General features: G+C 35.7%; 2 protein-coding genes across 5 annotated transcripts; both read left to right on the forward strand.

Annotated features, from left to right (window-relative positions):
- The first annotated feature begins 1,905 nt into the window (after positions 1-1,905).
- LOC112502284 lies at positions 1,906-7,115 on the forward strand. Of its 3 annotated transcripts, none has more exons than XM_025106154.1 (8): positions 1,910-2,042; positions 2,112-2,277; positions 3,558-3,599; positions 4,429-4,557; positions 4,775-5,007; positions 6,267-6,303; positions 6,660-6,717; positions 6,795-7,115. In XM_025106154.1, the coding sequence occupies exons 2-8, from the start codon at positions 2,122-2,124 to the stop codon at positions 6,869-6,871; spliced, it is 732 nt and encodes a 243-aa protein (XP_024961922.1). In that variant the 5' UTR covers positions 1,910-2,042; positions 2,112-2,121; the 3' UTR covers positions 6,872-7,115. The 3 variants fall into 3 exon arrangements, with proteins under 3 accessions (XP_024961923.1, XP_024961922.1, XP_024961924.1); XM_025106156.1 differs by having other exon boundaries at positions 1,935-2,042; positions 2,129-2,277; XM_025106155.1 differs by lacking the exon at positions 3,558-3,599 and having other exon boundaries at positions 1,906-2,042.
- Positions 7,116-7,241: 126 nt separating this feature from the next.
- Positions 7,242-8,444, forward strand: LOC112502285. Of its 2 annotated transcripts, none has more exons than XM_025106158.1 (4): positions 7,242-7,535; positions 7,615-7,810; positions 7,876-7,962; positions 8,080-8,444. In XM_025106158.1, exons 1-4 carry the CDS (start codon positions 7,318-7,320, stop codon positions 8,179-8,181), a joined length of 603 nt encoding a protein of 200 aa, XP_024961926.1. In that variant the 5' UTR covers positions 7,242-7,317; the 3' UTR covers positions 8,182-8,444. The 2 variants fall into 2 exon arrangements, with proteins under 2 accessions (XP_024961926.1, XP_024961925.1); XM_025106157.1 differs by having other exon boundaries at positions 8,102-8,444.
- The last annotated feature ends 11,401 nt before the right edge of the window (positions 8,445-19,845 follow it).

A 19,845-nucleotide genomic window follows, 5' to 3' on the forward strand; every position in this document is an offset into this window, starting at 1 on the left:
AACTGTAAAAAAAAAGTTGGCAATGGTTTGCTTTCTCAATGGCAATCACAAGGGTATAAAATGCAAAAGATCAATGATTAAGCTTGATGGGTAATGTAAAATGCATTAAAATTAACTAAATTAATGCATCTAAATATGGTGATGAAAGATTTGATAATATCTAGATTACCGACTTTTGGACCATGAGTTTTAGTTCAACATGTGATTGAAACATGAAAGTAACAGTTAAATCATTCTGATAATTGAACGAAAGCTTATACAAGTTCAGTTAGACTGACTTGTAAACTCCAAAAGGTTTTCTAGAAGTTGAAGCTAATAGAAATACCATAAACCCATAGAAGTGCGTCAGAGATGAAATGAAGTAAAACACTACCCAGTCATAAAGCAATAGAGACAATAACCTCCCAATAACAAAAATAAAAATCAAGGAACGTAAAAAAATATAACATCATAAACCCATTTGAAGCAGAAAACATATCAATTATAAACATTGCAAATGGACCTAAGAGTGTGCCCATTTGAAGTAGAAAATGGGGAAAAGTGAGATGCGTACCAATTTGAAACTGAGAAATAAATAAATCGATGGGAAAAATCATGGCTTAAGTGAGTGATTGATGCGTACCTATTTGAAGCAGAGAAATAGAGAGATCAATGGGAGAATTTAAACAAACCTATGATTTCAAATCAAAACATTCATTTAGCTATTAATCAAAATATTTAAAACAACCCTTAATGAATGTGACGACGTCAGAATTACATTTTAGATCATAAAAGCATTATCTTTAATCAAAAGATAAAGAGTAGAGCTAAAAAAATATCAAACACACCTTATGAACATCAGGATGAGAAGCCAAAGAAGCACCCACTTCTGAACCTAATCTAGTTAGAATATTGAGAGCACCAGGCTAGATCACCTCCCTACATAACTTACCAGTTCCAAGAAACTGGATGATCACCTGTCAAAATGTATGTTGGTTGATTGTCAAATGTATTAAGGTTAAATATGAATGTATGTGCAGTAAGGTTAAATATGAATGTATGTGCAGAAAGGTTTGTGCAGATTAAGAAAGCAGCAAGGCTTGTGCAAATTCTGAATATTAAATATGGTTTTTACCTGAATCCCTCTTAATTAGCCGTTAATTAAAATATATTAGTTTTAATGACCTTAATCACTGATTTATGTCAACTATACAATGTTTGATGAAATTTTAAACTACTTTGACTAATTGCAATATTAGACCCGAAATGATATTAAAAATATAATAATTTGAAAAAATAAATGAGATATTTATAAAAGACTTGAAAATGTAATCACTTTTACAAAAAAAATAGTATTTTAGATTTTTTGGATTATTTTAATATTTTTAAAAATGATGTAATTAAGAGATTGTGAAWAAAATAAAATAAAATAATTAATATCGTGCAACTCAGAGAGTCATAGTTATTTACCAAAAAAAAAATCATCCTTATTATATTTTTTAATAAATAAATTATCTAACTCTTAAAAATTAATTACTTGAATATTGCTTAAAAAATCATCCTTATCAACCCAAAAAATATTACATATTATATATTGCTTGATTCACTATTTAAATAAGTGGGAAAACGATTTTTAAAGAATGGCTTTCTTTATTTTAATCTATCTAGATAGTTGTTAAATAAATATTTTTATAATACGTAAGGATTTAATAATATTATTATTATATTTAATTTAATATGTAATTTAGTAATATAAAAAAATATTTTAAAATAAATAACTATTAACAATTACATTTTTAAGAATCGTTATTATATACAATAAATATATATATATATATATTATATAGCTTTAGGGGTGCCGTTAATATGAAATAGGGATGCCATTAATCTCCCCAAATTAAAATCTAAACCAAAAACTGATTTATTAGACTTGTGACACTTTCAACTATTTAGTGCCCATTTGTAAAAAATGATTTTCAAGAAATTAAAGTGATTCACATGTTCCTGATTTGAAGAAGATGATGATGTTCCAGTCTTATTGAAGGCGGTGCTTGTTGAATCATGTAAGTATGATTTTGGGGTTTCAATTTCTGTTTTGAACAACATCAATGATTTTGGGGTTTCAATTTCAGTCACTTTCTAATGTCAGAAGACATCACCAGCAACAGCGATGATAATAACCCATCCACGCCATCAAATACACCCTATCATCATCAAGTTAAAACGGAACAAGATATGATGAGGCTTTGGGGAATCCTTATTTTCGGAGTAATTGGAGCTACTGCCACTACTTTCGCTGTAAACATCCAATCTTCTTCTTTCACGCTATTTTTTTACACCTCAATGCATGTTTTAAGGAATTTCTCATGAATCATATTATTAGATTGCAACTCCAACATGACTTTTCATTTGTTCGGTGTAACAACGTTTTCACATACGGGGTTAACTTTAGGCCCAAGGAATTGATGGCAGGAGCATTCAGGCCTTCTAGCTCATAGCCTGCTTTCGAGCTTTTCAAATTCTAGATGCTCAATCAGTGATGATGATGAACAAGATTGTGTTCATGAGTAGATAGGTGAAAGGATTTTTCCTTGAGGATGTAACTCATAATGATGAAAAGGCAGATTCTTTTGTATTTAGGCTACCTTAACTAATTTACTAATTCACGTCGAGATGTTTATATTGAACAAGCAGCAGCTGCTTTTTTGTAAGCAATAACGCTGAATGGTGAAATATGCTCATCATATATGCTCTTTGCTATAGCTTATTGAATAGGGTAAGACATGATAGTGTTTGATGGCATGCAAGTATATCATTTTGCGCACTAGTTTTTCTGGTCCAAGTGTATCTGATGATGAGATTTCATTGATACAGAGCTAATTCCAATCGACTTATTGGAGGGTCCCATTGTCGTGTATCCAGTAGGAATTAAACCTACGAATTCGCCATTTGGTGTTTTTGCTTGAGCTGTACGAGATGAAACTCATATACGGTTATTCCATATTAATCCGAATCAATCCATACTCTCCCATTTTTAATAGATTCTCAAGAAGAGAGGAGCCAAGGTGGCCCCCCCACCGCCTGCATCCCATGATTGAATCAAAAGTTGGATCTACATCGGATCTCAAGATCATTGAATCATTTATTTCTCTTGTTTCTCTTGCTATTGAAATCCGCCCCTATTGCGGTGGAAGAACAAATACTGACTATTTATACCGGAACAAACGGTGGTTTGCAAGTTTTCTTCTTAAAACCTGCACAGAATTCACGCCTGATTGGGACTGGACCGTGCAGTTCTTATATGAGAGGGAAAATCCAATACAATTAGAAAATAGCATCGTGAGCATAAGATATATATATATATATATATGTATATATATATATGTGTATATATGTGTGTGTGTTGCTTGGCCTTTGCATTGTTTCTCTATTCCTCTTCTTTGGATGGCATGATTTCATCAACCTTTAAATTCTAGTAGATTTTCTGCTTTATTCTTTCGAGCATGAAGTTCTAGCATGCAATGTTAATGGCATATGTTTGTATGAAGTTGGGTATGACACCTTGAACAATTTGACAGATCAATCAACTGCGGAGGACCGGAGATTACTTTTATTCTCAGGTAGTGATGGTTTTCTTTCATCGGAATTAGATTTATAGCTTTTATGATGTATCGATAGGTGAAGGTGAAATTTATTACTCAAAACAAGCGAGTATGCCTGCTGACCTACATTATTTGAAAAGGCTAGCAGTCACCTTAACACTAGAATGATATGATTTAGTTATTACATTAAATATTATTTCTATTAATTCATAGTGTATGACTTACGAGGATAACACTGCCATTGTTTAGCCAAAACACAAGGATCTTGTATTACTATTGCATAAATGATCTCTTAATATTTAAATCATCATGGATCATGCTTCAAGTCTATAAGCTTCCGGTATCAAAATGGGTGCAGTTCAATATAATTGAACTCCAATAATAGGCAGCAACAACCCCATACTAAAATTGGATTGAAGTTGGTCTCATCTCATGTTCATAGGTTAACCGTAGAGATAGAAAGGGTAGATTTGAATCTTTTCATATTTTAGGAATGTCCTTCTAGCATGGGAAATACATTTGGAGATCCCTGAAAAAGTGATGGCTATGGACCATAATTTTTTAAACTCTTATTTGTGTGGTTCAAAGTTTAGTGCATCCCCCCGACCTACCTTCTTGGGGTCTTCACGGAAACAACAACTCTACTCCTTGGTGTAGAGGTAAGTCTGCATGCATCCCACCCCTTAGATCCCATCTATGGCTGGGATATACTAGGCTTATTTGGTTTGTTACGGTAATGGTTAGTGCATTGTTACTCAATTATAAACCTGCATGTGTTTCTGGTTGTATGAATAAGCATGTGTCTATTTGTTTTGTTGCTAAACTATGTTCATTTTTACCATGAAAGTTTACTAGGTCACAGTCATCGTATAGAGGCACCACCAATGGTTCTTCCCGATCAAGTTTTCAGGAGGAAGCTCGGAAAAGGTACGCCCGACGCATGCAGGAGGAGTATGAAGAAGAGATGGAGAGAGTGGTGGGTATCTCTATATAACCTCTTATTTTGTTTTCCTGATTGCAATTTTCTCCTATTTCATCAGACAATATGTGGCAATAATCTCGGAACACATTTCTTTGAGTTGAAGCCTTTTGTCCGATGTCATATCTTTGAACATATTAATCATCTTCTGTTTATGCTTGTTTGGCTGCTGCCAAGTACTGCTGTACTAAATAGTGGTTAATCTTCTTCGTAGGAGCGTATAAGGCGCATGCAAAGTGTCTTCAATAGGGAGAAAAATAAGTATAGAAGGGGCTATGAGAGATGGAGCGAAGATAGTTCAGATGGATATCAACAACATTTTCAACGGGATGATTGGTATTGGAAAGCCGAGACAATGTATGGAAATAGGAGTAATTTTAAGGAACCCCCTCAGGCCCCTGCAAATTATTCTTTGTCCCATCACTATGCCATACTGGGTCTCAACAGGTACACCTTTGCTACGGACACCTTAACATATGTTGTTGATGTTGCTTCACTCTACTGTTCTAATAAATAGTACCTCCTCTATCTGGAGATAAATAGCCTTGTGCTCATAAAGGGTAAATTGAGAATCATTTATGGTTTTAAAATGTAAAACACTCCAAATAATTATCAATATGTTTTCTGTGAGAATTTAAATTCTTTTGTGAACCTTCTACCCCACGTTATGCCGTATATTTCTTGTCGAAATTTTGTACAATCCTCATGTTATGATATTCCCAGCCCATGAGTACTTTTAAGGAATTTGATTCTTGTTTTGATACAATTCTGTTCACCTCCCTTCTGGTCATGCTATTTGGGGGTTACAAAGTTATGTTCATATAGTTTTATGGGAAGTTGAGTTATGTTTGAAATTTTATGGAAGTACATTTTTATTGATGCTCATCTAATGAGATATAATCAGTGATCATGAGAAGAAATTGATCAAAAACAGACCAAAATGTAGTGGGGTTCTTATCAAATGTATAAGAACTGGAAACTACATAATGGGTTGTAAATGTTGCAAGAAAAATTTGGAATATTCACAAGACTCATTTAGTTTGGGATGAAACTGAAAGCCAAAAGGCTCATTTGGTTTTGTGACAAAGGTGCGAGTCTTCGTCAAATTCAGTTGAGTACAATCTGTTGAAGAACACTAGCATCCTCTATCTTTACTTTTATCTGTTGAACAGAATTATGCAAAACAACAAACTGCTATAAAAGTGAAAAGAGTTGTTGTTTGAGGCCAATAGATAATATTAATTTAGGAGTTGATCTGGCTTTTGTCATTTCTAATTAAGTTATGGACTTACGATCTTTCTTCGACTTGAAAAAGAGTGGAAACAGTTTGGAAGTCATAAGGACGGTACAGTATCAGCTAGATCTTTCCATCAAATATTAGTTTCCAGTTGATTTAGTTAGTATCTTCCATCATTGTATCTTCATTCTGTCATGTTTCCCAGGTCTTGAACATTGTTGGAGATCAACTCAGTTTATGTACATACCTTTTTTCTTGCCAAAAATATGATTAGGATATGAGCCAAATTGTCAGAAATTGTTAGCCACACCCCAATTTGCTATTCGATCCGTATTCAATCTAATTGGTGGAACCATGCAGATTTTTGGTCTCCCTCTTTTCTCTTGTTTACCTTAGATAAATGGTCCATTGTTTTCTTAAGATCAAGTGAACTTACATATCCTACATGTGTCGTTTTTTGTGGCAATAGGTCAAGGAAAAATCCATACACAGATGATGAGATCAAGGTAAATGCAATTTGATTCTCTCTTTACTCTCAGTCCCAACTTTGGTTGCTTTTGTCTGTTGGCTGTATACTTGATGCTACATGGTTTTGAAATGTCTAGATAATAACACTCATGACTGCTTTTGAGAGAAGAAGAACCTCCATGCTTTAAGACTAGACTGGTTGTGCTTTGTTTGGCAGAGAATTATATTGATATTTGATAAAATTTCCTTTGGCATGCATATAAGTGAGGGTGGAGATGGTGATCTTGAGATGCAATTTTCATGAAGTATATATGTCTCGGGATTGAAAAAATGTGTGGGATGTTGTATAAGTAAAGGAGTTGGGCATAAAAACGAAATGAATTACATGATGCAGATGGCATTCAGAAACAAGGCAAAACAATATCACCCTGATCAAAATCAAGAAAATAAAGGTATTGGAATTTTTCATCCCTAACTTTTGTTTGTATATATATATATACTGATAAATAATATGATGTGTTTGATGCAGAGGTTGCGGAAGCAAGGTTCAAGGAGGTTATGAGTTCTTATGAGGCCATTAAATCTGAAAGAAAGAACATCAAGTAGATGGAATGAAACACATTTACAAGTTGCTGATTGCTAACCAATACCCAATTATTTAATTTTATTATAGTATGTCTTGTGTGGTTTTGACAAGTAATGTAAATAATAATAATAATAGTCTTATTTATTTATTAGACTTGACTATGTCTAAACCTAATTAATAGATACTTGTTAGGAGCTGTGTGATGTAACGGTATGTAAGAATAACCTTGGTATCTCAAGAAAAATGCTATTTGCATCCTTTATGTATGTGTATGTCATGCATTGAGAATGTAAAAAATAGATATTCATGTATTGAGATTGTAAAAAGTAGATTTTGATACAATTGAATGCAAAAAATAGAAATGTTTTACTTTTATAGGTGTATCCAAGTTAATGACCTGACCGGTTTTAAATGTTTTATATTTTGGTAAAGTTCATCAATCTGAAGGGAAACAAACAAGCAAGAAATGGAGTTGAAAAGCTGTGACGTGAATCTATGGAAGGAAGCATTATCAGCCTACGAATCCAGAATCGAGGCCATGGATAAACCCAATCTGGTGTCATTAGACCGCTTCTATTGCAAAGAGCTACCGTCTCTTATTCATCAACGGAACCCTAATCCTCACATCACCACACCTGAGCTCTCCAAGCTCATGCAATGGAAGCTCGGTCGCGGAAAATGGAGGTCTCTTCTACCCTACTAGTACTAGTACCACCCTCAGATTATGATTTTGCAATGATGTTAATTAATTGGTTAATTGCAGACCACGTTTGTTGGATTTTGTATCATCTCTGGATGAGGAAATGGTAAAATCAGCTTCAGAGAAGGCATTCAGATCGTTACCAGATGTTTCAAAAGCTATTAGTGAGCTTACAGTGTTGAAGGGGGTTGGTCCTGCGACTGCCTCTGCTATCTTGGCTGCTTATGCACCTGATATTGCACCTTTCATGTCAGATGAGGTATTAGTTAATCTTTGTGTTTGCATCTATAATTGTCATACTAATAACGAAAATGATGAATGAAGGCAATGGTGGCAGCTCTGGGGAACTCAAAACAATATACATTGAAACAATACCTTGTGTTTGTGGAGAAACTTGAGGCAAAAGCAAAGGTTAGTAAAGTGATGAAATTTGTATATGTTTTGCTTGACGACTACTAGTAGTAGTAGTAAAATGCAACATCTCCTTTTTAGGTGTCCATAAGAAAATAGAATACTGAGTGCATTTAGGTGTGTATTGTATATGCATTAGGAATTAAGTGCAATGGGGGAGGTATTCACAGCCTCGGATGTGGAAAGAGCTTTATGGAGTGGTGCCAAGTCGAAGAATAATAATGACAGTGATGATATCAAGTCCACCAGTAAAAAGAAGAGGAAGCGGTAACTCTATCTGAATCTGAATCTGAATCTTAATCTTATTATGTTTATGTGCAAACTAATATTAAGCTAACAAATCTGAATCTGAATCTTATTATGTTTATGTGCAAACTAATATTAAGCTAACAAATCTGAATCTGAATCTTATTATGTTTATGTGCAAACTAATATTAAGCTAACAACTGGGGGTAGTCTTGCAATGCTATCTGTTTTAGTTCAAAGTCTTGGTTTGATGGTGACCGAATTTCATCATCTTCATTCTTCATTACTTGATGTTGATGCCTGTTTCTTGTTTGTTTTCAAGATCAGACAAATGCTATGCTATTTAATTTTAAATCACAATTCAAATGAATCCTGGTGGTTTGTGTGTTTGGATTGGTGCACAGAAATAGAGACTTGTATCAATTCCAAGTTTTGCTTATTATGCTTGCTTTAATTGCATAACTTAAACTCGGTTTTATAGTAGCAACAACACAATTGCTTGTTTATTAGATACCACACGAAAACACTTTCTTATTAGTTACTCCTACTCCTACTCCTACTCCTATATCATAATTGTTTCCTATCTTTCTCAAAACTAAATACAGTAAATTGTCATCCCATTTGTTTCGTGCCCTAAAAATGACAAAACACATTGTTGTTTGTTATCTTATCTTAGCGGGTGTTTGGGATTGCTTATACAAACAACTTATTGACTTATTCCAGTGTGACATCGGTAATAAGCACTTTTGCGTGTTTGGATAAACAACTTATACCGGTGCCAAACCGGTAATAAGGAGTTTTTGAAAAAATTAAACTATTTTAACTTAGAATAAATTGATAAGGACTTTTGTATAAAAACATAAGTTGTTTTAAATAAGTCCGTTAACAAATATGAATGAATACGATCAAACACAATTTTTTAACGAACAAACATCAACACAAAAATTTCGTTAAGTTAAACAAACAAACACAGTCAAGTCTTAGTTAGGTTTGTTTAAAACCCTAAATACAAGTGCTTCTCTAAACAAACCGACCTTTTGTTTTTCCCTCATCAAATTTAAATTCAATATATATATATATATATATATATATATATATATATTATTGACTTGTAATAAGTTGGACCAAGCCAACTGGCGATTTCCGACAAGTCTTTTCTAATTAAGTAAATTCAATACATTATGGTTTGCAATTCATTTCGTTTTTCGTCCCTAAAACTAACTAGCTGTTAAGAATGTTTGTTAAATAAGTTATTTTCATTACTTAATCGTTTCCTTTTTTACTTTCCCCTGATTAAACATGTAACATCCTATTTTGAGGGTTAAGAAGAGATTATTTATTTTACAAGTTTGGAGGTGAAAATGTTTTGAAGAGAAATCAAAGGGGATGTAGTGTTAAAAAGAAAATGAAAAAGAAAAAAAAAGAGAATGGGCTTTGTAAGTCTAGACCCAAGTCCAAGCCCATGTCTTTTATTGTACGAATTCTTCTTCTCGACCCAAAACAGAAATCGCAGACTCTACTTGGACGACTCTTCTTCAACGTCGAACAATCATCTTGTCCATCTTCATCATCTCCCCAATTCTCTTCTAATCTATTGTTGCTAAGGTACTGATCGGGTTCGTATTAACACATCACAGACTTACAACCAGGACCAAAGACAAGTATACAATTAGTCTCAATATCGTCTTTCAAGTAATAAAATGGTACAAGTACCGGATATCGTCCACAGAGATTGTAGTAAAAGTTTAGACGAAAGTAATTTTAAGAAAATGATTTCAGAAGGTGAATTCGAAGACTTTGATTTGAACAAAGTTGACACAACTAAAAATTAACAGGAAATAACAGATAATAAAAGCAAGCCATTGTGTAAGACTTAGGATGAGATGTAAATACTATTTCCAGTAGATCAATGCTGTCAAAATGCTACGGCACGAGACCATGCTGACAAATTGCTACAACATACAATTAGTAACAACTATTTTCACCATTTATTTTGAAGGTATTCCTCTCGGACTTCACCAATGCACTRATATTATAGCTTTCAACCCATATCTCTATGAGGTATCCRGACCAGTAAAAGTGACAAATGGTGTCATCAAAATATATGAATAAACAAATCTCTTTGTTAAAAATCACTCTCTCGAGTGGATTCCCATATCATTCAAGTTGACGTGTTCTGAATGGCTCATCTCTGAGTCCATTCYACTTTAACACTTCAAAGTGATCAACCTGTCGAGAATTAACAATTTAGAAAATACGGATAACAAATCTCTTTGTTAGCAACTCTCTCAAATCTTCTTCCCATATCATCCAAATTGACGTGCAATCAATGGCTCAGCTTAGAGTTTATGGCACTTTAACACTTTTCAGTGATCAACTCGTCAAGAGTGTCATTGGTTTTATAAAACTTGAAATGAAATAATGAAACATGGTTGTTACATAAAAGGGTCTACCTTATTTTGATTTACAAACTCACCCTTTCCGTCATACACTCTAGCTAATAAATTTAGTTACTCATGACAGAAAGTAATTTGCAAGAAATATAAAATACGATAAATAAAGACATAAAATAAATTACATAAAGTAAATGAAGGGAAATAAAATGCGAAAAGCATAATAAATAAATGACGTAAATAAAATGCGAGTAAGAGTAATAAATAAATGACGGAATTTAAAGATGCAAGTAAATAAAGAAAGCGATTAAAAGAAAGTTTGAAATTAGCCAAAAGATTACTAGTATTTCTTAGAGAGAATGTTCTTCAAGTAGTAAGACAACTACTTAAGAAATGGAGGAGAGGTTGATCTAAAAACTAACCCCAACATCTCTATTTATACTAAGGTAGAGATGAGGGTATTTTAGACAATTCACAAAAACTTAGTCCTAAAGGTAGCGTTTGGTACACAGACTGTACAGGACGGGACGAAACGAGACGGGACAGAATGGGACAGAACGGGACGGGACAAGACTAATTGTCTGTCATATGTTTGGTACGACTAGGACAAGACAAGACAAAACTGTTAAAATGACATGTAACACTCTAAAATAAGGGTATTTGAAATAAATGGAATATTGAAGATTAATTATACTTTAACTAATTGAATTAAAATAATATTAATAATAATAATAATAATAATATCTAATGAATAATTTTTTTTGGAAATGTCATTCAAATTTTAAAAGAAAAAAAAATGTGGGAAGATTTCAATGAAAATTAAATAATTTATTAATTAGTGAAAAGAAATTGAGTGTAATGGATTGGAAAGATGACAAAATTTGTGGTATTCTCCATGTATATAAATAACCTTCTTCTTTTTTTCAATAGAGAGTGTATATATATATATATATATATATATATATATATATATATATATATATATATATATATATATAGAAGCTATTCTATAAAGCTTCAAGCCTAGTGAAAAGAAAAAAAAAAAGGGGGGGAACTTGGGGAAGGACGAGACTGCAAATCGAGGGTGGGAATTCGAGTTCGTAAACGTTCAAGCATCGATAAGGTAATATTTTATGTTTAAGATAACATCTTATTTTTTTATGTAAAAACTTATTAACGTCTTGATTGGCAGGGTTATTTGGTTGCAATGGCGGCCTAAAGGTTATCGATTAATAGTCATCGCCTTGAACGGCGACGGTTAAAGCGACGGTGGTTTAAACCCGATGTCGTATCGTTTTTAGCCTCGATTGAACTATAAAACAAATGTAAGACTCCTTATAATTCTTTTAATTAGGATTGGAAATATTATAAAATGTCAAATTGACGTTATAGGACGTTGTAAAACTTAAAGCTTGGGGTTTAACAATATTCAACATAGGTTAATCGAGTGACTAAGGGGTAACTTCAAAAGTCACTAGGTTTGATCTTATTAACATAGTTTTGGCTTTGGGTCGATTTTTGAAGAAAACCTAGTCATTAATTGACTATTATGGTTTAAYAATTGTAGGTTATTAGTGAGGGAGATCATTCGACAATCTACACAGTCAGGTGAGTATTCATGAGACTTTAACTGGGATGCATGCTTATGTACAAATTATTTGAGCATTACGATATATTTTTTTTATGTACATGTTTATGGGTTTATTACATGTATATGAATTATTATTGTGAGTTGCATGCTATTTGTTTACATTTTTTTTAAAACATCAATTAGCATGTTATAAAAGAAATTTATATTTTTGTCGGGTATGGGAAGAGGTCAAAAGTCAAAAGGGATGACACATCCTAGGGAGGGGTAACTGGACAAGGGATAGCCGTGTAACTCGGGGAAGTGCCGATGACAGTAAGACATTAACCCGACGGGAAATTAAGAGATCTCATTATTATTTCAAAAGGGTTTGAAACAAATGTGCATGTTATTTTATTTGGGGTATTGTTTATTTTATGCATGATGTGATATGTATGATTGTGCATAAAAACCATGAACTCACCAAGCTTTATAAAGCTGACTATTAGTATGCATCTCAGGAGTTGGGTATTCAAGAACGGAAAAGAGCAAAGGTTCTGCGTAGGAAATAGAACTTTTATTCGAGTTATGAATTATAAAATCCGTAGTATTTTAATTGAATCTATATGTAATGTAACCCGATATGAGATGAGTTAGTTTTGAGATATTAATTACGATTAAATTATTTTAAGACTTCCGCTGCAATAAGGCTTTATTAGCCGCTAGAATTTTGATTTTATTTTATCTTATTACGTGGCACCTTGTATTTGAAATGAGGGTGTTACAAATTGGTATTAGAGCCATTAGTTTAAGAGAAATAGGTATAATATATATATATATATATATATATATAGACTTGGGATCATGTGAGACCAGCCTATTTTCGTGAGACCGGCTTTTTACACTTGAAACTTCACAGCAAAATGTTGTGAAGGTGACTTTTTTCTAACCTTCACAGTGTTTTTGCTGTGAAGTTTATATGTAAAAATGTGGTCTCACGGGTCTCACGAAAACAGGCTGGTCTCACATGAACCCAACCCTATATATATATATAGCCTAAGCTTAAACTTGTGAGGTGTTTAGTATCACTATATACGTTGCAATTAAGTTTATTTTATTAATGTGTGACTTAGTGTTTTTCTTGTGGTTTTGTAGGAAGATGGTGCACACTATACACACTAGGTCTGTTAACCGTGGGAGAGGATGTGGGCGCAAAACTGTAGGACCGTGGTACCATTCGGACTTGGCCCGCATTGTGAAAGTATTGATAGTCGTCACACCAGTATGACTCCCAGTTGGAACCGCATACCCAGGGGTGACAGTCCAACATCCCTAAGGAGTAAGCCAACTCAGGGTTCGTTGCAAGGGACACCTGTGGTAGCGCAGCCTCCTACGTGCCCCAACTTGGAAGAAAGGATAGAATCCCTGCAAAGAGAGAAAGCTGAGTTGTGGAATAAGTTGGCCTACCTCGAGTGGGACTATGATAGGTCTAGGGGAATGCTCGACAACCTACAACGGGCACAAATAAGGCTGATAACAGAGAGGGATAACCTACGAGGAGAGAGAGAGAGATCTTTTGAAACTAAAGTTGGCCTACCTCGAGTGGGACTATGATAGGTCTAGGAGAATTGTTGCCCGGTTATGGTGCACTCGAGTAAGAGATAGGACCATCTTTTGCAAGATGGTAACTACTGAGTATGTCGGGATCGTGAAAGGGTGTTTTGCTGCATGGGTCAAAAAATTCAAAATGGGTCCAAGGGCAAACTCATTATGGAAATTCAAACCATCGTTGACCTATGCACAGTGGATTAGAGACCCCTACCTTCCCGAGATGCCTTAGGGATATGGATAGCCATAAAGAGAGAATTTTTTTAGTATTTTGAATTGATGTTTAGCTTGGGATGTTTTTGCTAGCTAATACTTTGATGACGATTTAGTAATCTTGAATTTTGATAGCTATAGTAGACTTATGTATTGATTGTCTCTCTTTTTGAAATCCGTAATATGAATAATAAATTATGGCTTTATGGTTTGAAATGGTGGTAGTTGTTTCTTTCTTTTTCTTTTCTTAGTGGTTGTATGTATTTAGTATTTATATTTTAATATCACGCTACTATATTCAGTATGGTATCACGTGGATCTACAAGAAATGCCACTATCGAGGAGGGAGTTGGAAATCAGCCACCACCAACAGGAAGAGGCCGCGATCGCGGTCGAGGTCGTGGCCATGGTCGCGGTAACACCGCAAACTCAAGTGAAACTTTTTCTGTGGATGCAAGCTCGGCCACCCATAGAGTACGAGAACAAAATCAAGGAATTGGAAGAGGAGAAAATGACGTTACCGATGAGGCATTAACTGAAAGGATGACTCGAGTCCTCCAAAATACCCTTCCAAGCATGCTAAAAGCCATATTAGGTGATAGGTTCAAAGGCCCAGAAGAGGAAGAGGAAGCAAGCACCCAGAAAGGGAAGACAATGATTAACTCCCAACCCACTAAAAAAATGGAGTCGTCCGTCCAAGGGAAAGATGAGCCACCAGTGCAACTAAGGGTGGAATCCCAAACTAAGGAAAGGGGTTGCAGTTACAAGACTTTTAGTAGCACCCGTCCGAAGGAATTCAGAGGTATTGAGGGCCCGGTAGCCCTAATGAACTGGGTGACTAAAATGCAAAGTTGTTTTAAGATTTGTAAGTGTTCAGAAGAACAAAAGGTGACTTACGCTGCTACCACCTTTGGAGATTCGGCACTTCATTGGTGGGATACTGAATGCGCCATTCGAGGGGATGAAAACATCGCTACCCTGACCTGGGAGCAAATGAAGAAGATGTTGATGGATAAATATTGTACGCAGATAGAGGTAAAGAAGTTGGAGTCGGAGTTCCTGAGGTTGGAGCAAGGATCTTTGTCTGTTCAAGAATACGTGAACAAATTTCTAGAAAAGGCTAGGTTTGCTAGTTATCAGGTGGCAACTGAACAAAGAAAGATAGATCGATTTAAGGATGGCCTAAGGATAGAGATAAAGCAGTACGTGGATATGGTTAAACCAACCACGTTTGTTCAAGCTGTGGAAATGGCGACTGTTGCGGAGGAAAATAACATCAAGGCAACTAGGGAGAGAAGGGAGGTCAAAAGGAAATGGGAAGCATCAAGTAAATTGAAAAAGAAATCCAAGGAGGAGATGACAGATACGAAGGCACGAAATGGAGAGTTCACAATTCCTCGGTGCACCAAATGCAATCGAAGACATAGGGGTGAATGTTGGGCAGCAAAAGTGACATGTTTTCGGTGCGGAAAACTCGGGCACACTTCAAGGGAGTGTACTGAAAGCAAACTTTGCTATGATTGTGGGGCATCAGGTCATATACGGTCTGAATGTCCTAAAAACCAAAAGGGGACCATAAGCAATGTTAGAGTTTCAGGTAACCGGTCAGGAAGAAGGGCGAAAAAGAAGAAGGAACTACCTAAGGGACCAGGACGAGCATACAACATGACTTTGGAGGAGGCTAGGGAGTCTCCTGACATCGTATCGGGTATGTTTCTTGTAAACAATGTTTATGCTCATGTACTGTTTGATTCGGGTGCAAATGGTAGTTTCGTGTCTTCTACTTTCCACCACTATTTGAATAAGGATGCTTGTAGACTGGGGAAGAGCTATACTATAGAAACCATTGACGACAGTCAAGTTAAAATAGATGAAATAGTTTATGGGTGCACGATCTGTATAGATGGTAGAGAATTGGCTGTTAGGTTAATGCCTATGTGTTTAGGAGGTTTTGATGTGGTTGTAGGAATGGACTGGTTATCCGAAAACCAAGCACAAATAGTGTGCCACCAAAAGATGATCAAAATTTAAACCCCCGAAGGGCAAACAATTCATGTGTATAGCGATCGTAGGAAGTGTGGTACAAGGATCATCACAACACTAAAAGCGAGAAGGTGCCTTCAGAAAGGGTGCACTGCTTATCTAGCGTATGCGGTTGACGCAAAGTTAGAAAAGGGAACGGTACAAGGGGTACCAGTGGTGAACGAGTATCTAGAAGTTTTCCCGGATGAACTACCAGGACTACCACCAGAACTTCAAGTTGAGTTTCGTATTAACTTAGTGCCAGGTGTGGCTCCTATTGCACGAGCACCTTATCGGTTAGCCCCAACAGAGATGCAAGAGTTGATGAAACAACTTTAAGAGTTGTTAGACAAAGGGTTTATCAAACCAAGTTCATCGCCATGGGGAGCGCCAATCCTATTTGTAAAGAAGAAAGATGGCTCAATGCGAATGTGCATTGATTATCGCGAGCTTAACAAGCTCACGATCAAGAATAGATACTTGTTGCCAAGAATTGTTGACTTATTTGATCAGTTACAAGGAGCTAGCCACTTCTCGAAGATTGATTTAAGATCAGGTTACCACCAGTTGAAAGTTCGAGAAAAAGATGTGCCAAAAACTGCTTTTAGAACTCGATATGGTCATTACGAGTTTATAGTAATGCCCTTTGGACTGACAAATGCTCCAGCAACATTCATGGACCTGATGAATAGAGTATGTAGGCCGTATCTGGACAAGTTTGTCATCGTTTTCATAGACGACATTCTTTTTTATTCGGAAAACAAAAAAGAACATGAGAAACATTTAAGAACTATTTTAGAACTATTGATGAGAGAGAAGTTGTATGCCAAGTTCTCGAAATGTGAATTCTGGTTACGAGAAGTGTAATTTATCGGTCATGTGGTCAACTCGGAAGGAATTAAGGTGGATCCGGCAAAGATAGAGGCCGTCATGGATTGGGAGTCGCCAAAATCTGCATCCGAAATCCGAAGTTTTCTGGGTCTAGCAGGCTATTACCGAAGGTTTATCAAGGACTTCTCCAAAATAGCAACGCCTATGACCAATTTGACAAAGAAGTCAATTAAGTTGGATTAGGGAGAAAAACAAGAAAAAGCTTTCCGAACCCTCAAGACCAAGTTGAGTAGCGCGCCAGTCCTTGCCTTACCGGAAGGAACAGAAGACTTTGTTGTTTATAGTGACGCCTCTAAGATGGGTCTGGGTTGTGTACTGATGCAATGAGTCAAGGTTATTGCTTATGCATCACGACAATTAAAGGAGCACGAGAAGAAGTACCCAACCCATGATATGGAGTTTGCTGCAATAGTATACGCGCTGAAGATTTGGCAACACTACTTTTATGGTACAAAATGTATGATATATTCGGATCATAAGAGCCTGAAGTATCTTTTTGATCAGAAGGAACTGAATATGAGGCAAAGGAAATGGATGGAACTCCTCAAGGATTACGATTGTGAAATCCATTACTATCCCGGCAAAGCAAACGTAGTGGCTGATGCTTTAAGTAGGAAGGAAAGAGTCGAGCCTATTCGAGTGCGGGCCATGTGGATGAGCATAAAGGTAGATATGGTAGATCAAATCCGGGATGCTCAAAAGGAAGCCTTGATTGAAGCAAACATTAAGAAGGAGAGGATGGTTGGGCAAATTAAGTCACTGACCGTCGGGTCAGATGGAATACACAGATTTGGGAATCGAGTGTGGATTCCTAACTTAGGTGATTTGAGAGGTAAGGTACTAGATGAGGCACATAAGTCTAAGTACACTATGCACCCGGGTAGCGATAAAATGTACAAGAATTTGAAGAACAGCTACTGGTGGCCGGGTATGAAGAAGTCAATAGCTGGGTATGTGGAGAAGTGTTTGACTTGCCTACAAGTGAATATAGAACACCAGAAACCATCAGGAATGTTACAACAAATGGAAATACCAGTGTGGAAGTGGGATATGATAAAAATGGACTTTGTTACCAAGCTACCAAAGACGTTGAAAGGACATGATGCAATCTGGGTGATTGTTGATCGATTGACGAAGTCCGCTCACTTCCTACCGATTAGTGAAAAATATATATTAGAGAAGTTAGCTTAACTATATGTCAACGAGATTGTGTCAAGGCAGGGTGTGCCGATATCAATTGTCTCAGACAGGGATGCCAGATTTACATCGAGATTTTGGTCAAGCTTCCAACAAGAGATGGGGACTCGATTGAATTTAAGCACCGCCTACCACCCACAAACTGATGGTCAAAGTGAAAGAACGATACAAACACTTGAAGATATGCTAAGGGCATGCACTATCGATTTTGGGGGTGGTTGGGACAACCACTTACCATTAATAGAGTTTGAATACAACAATAGTTATCATTCGAGCATTAAGGCTGCACCTTTCGAAGCCCTATACGGTCGAAAGTGCAAAACACCTATGTGTTGGGCGGACATCGAAGAAAGGCAGTTGGCTGGGCCAGAGTTAGTTCAACAGACGTCAGATAAGATAGCACAAATCCGAGAGAGGTTAAGGATCGGTCAAGACAGACAGAAAAACTATGCGGATAAAAGGTGTAGGCCTCTAGAGTTTGAAGTTGGGGATCAAGTGATGTTAAAAATATCACCTTGGAAGGGAGTAGTTCATTTTGGTAAACATGAAAAGCTAAGTCCAAGATATGTTAGACCATTCGAGATCATAAGAAGGGTGGGGGCGGTGGCATATCGTTTGAAGTTGCCTGAAGAATTACAAGGGATTCATGACACAATCCACGTGTCAAATTTAAGGAAATGCTTAGCTGACGAATCAACAACTCTAGCATTAAAAGATGTGAAGATCAATCAAAAATTGGGTTACATCGAAGAACCAATTCAAGTCTTGGATAGAAAGACGAATAGGTTGCGAAACAAGACCATTCCATTGGTCCTTGTAAAGTGGAAATTTCACAAGGGGTCAGAGATGACATGGGAACCGGAGAGGGATATGAGAGCCAAGTACCTACATCTGTTCAACAATGAGTGATTTCAGGGACGAAATCCTATTTTTAAGAGGGGAGAGTTGTAACACTCTAAAATAAGGGTATTTGAAATAAGTGGAATATTGAAGATTTATTATACTTTAACTAATTGAATTAAAATAATAATAATAATAATAATAATAATATAAAAATATCTAATGAATAATTTTTTTTTGGAAATGTCATTCAAATTTTAAAAGAAAAAAACGTGGGAAGATTTTAATGAGAATTAAATAATTTATTAATTAGTGAAAAGAAATTGAGTGTAATGGTTTGGAAAAGTGGCAAAATTTGTGATATTCTTCATATATATAAATAACCTTCTTTTTTTTTTCAATGGAGTGAGTGTGTATATATATATATATATATATATATATAAGTTATTCTATAAAGCTTCAAGCCAAGTGAAAAGAAAGAAGAAAAAAAAGAGAAGGGGAACTTGGGGAAGGACGAGACTGCGAATCGAGGGTGGGAATTCGAGTTCGTAAGCGTTCAAGCATCGATAAGGTAATACTTTATGTTTAAGATGACATCTTATTTTTTTTATGTAAAAACTTCTTAACGTCTTGATTGGCGGGGTTATTTGGTTGCAATGGCGGCCTAAAGGTTACCGATTAATAGTCATCGCGTTGAACTGCGACGGTTAAACCGACGATGGTTTAAACCCGATGTCGTATTGTCTTTAGCCTTGATTGAACTATAAAACAAATATGAGACTCCTTATAATTCTTTTAATTAGGAGTTGGAAATATTATAAAATGTCAAATTGACGTTATAGGACGTTGTAAAACTTAAAGCTTGGGGTTTAACAATATTCGACATAGGTTAATCGAGTTGACTAA

Source organism: Cynara cardunculus, unplaced genomic scaffold, assembly GCF_001531365.2.
Source record: "Cynara cardunculus var. scolymus isolate 2C unplaced genomic scaffold, CcrdV1 Un_Scaffold_1176, whole genome shotgun sequence".
Classification (NCBI taxonomy): domain Eukaryota; kingdom Viridiplantae; phylum Streptophyta; class Magnoliopsida; order Asterales; family Asteraceae; genus Cynara; species Cynara cardunculus.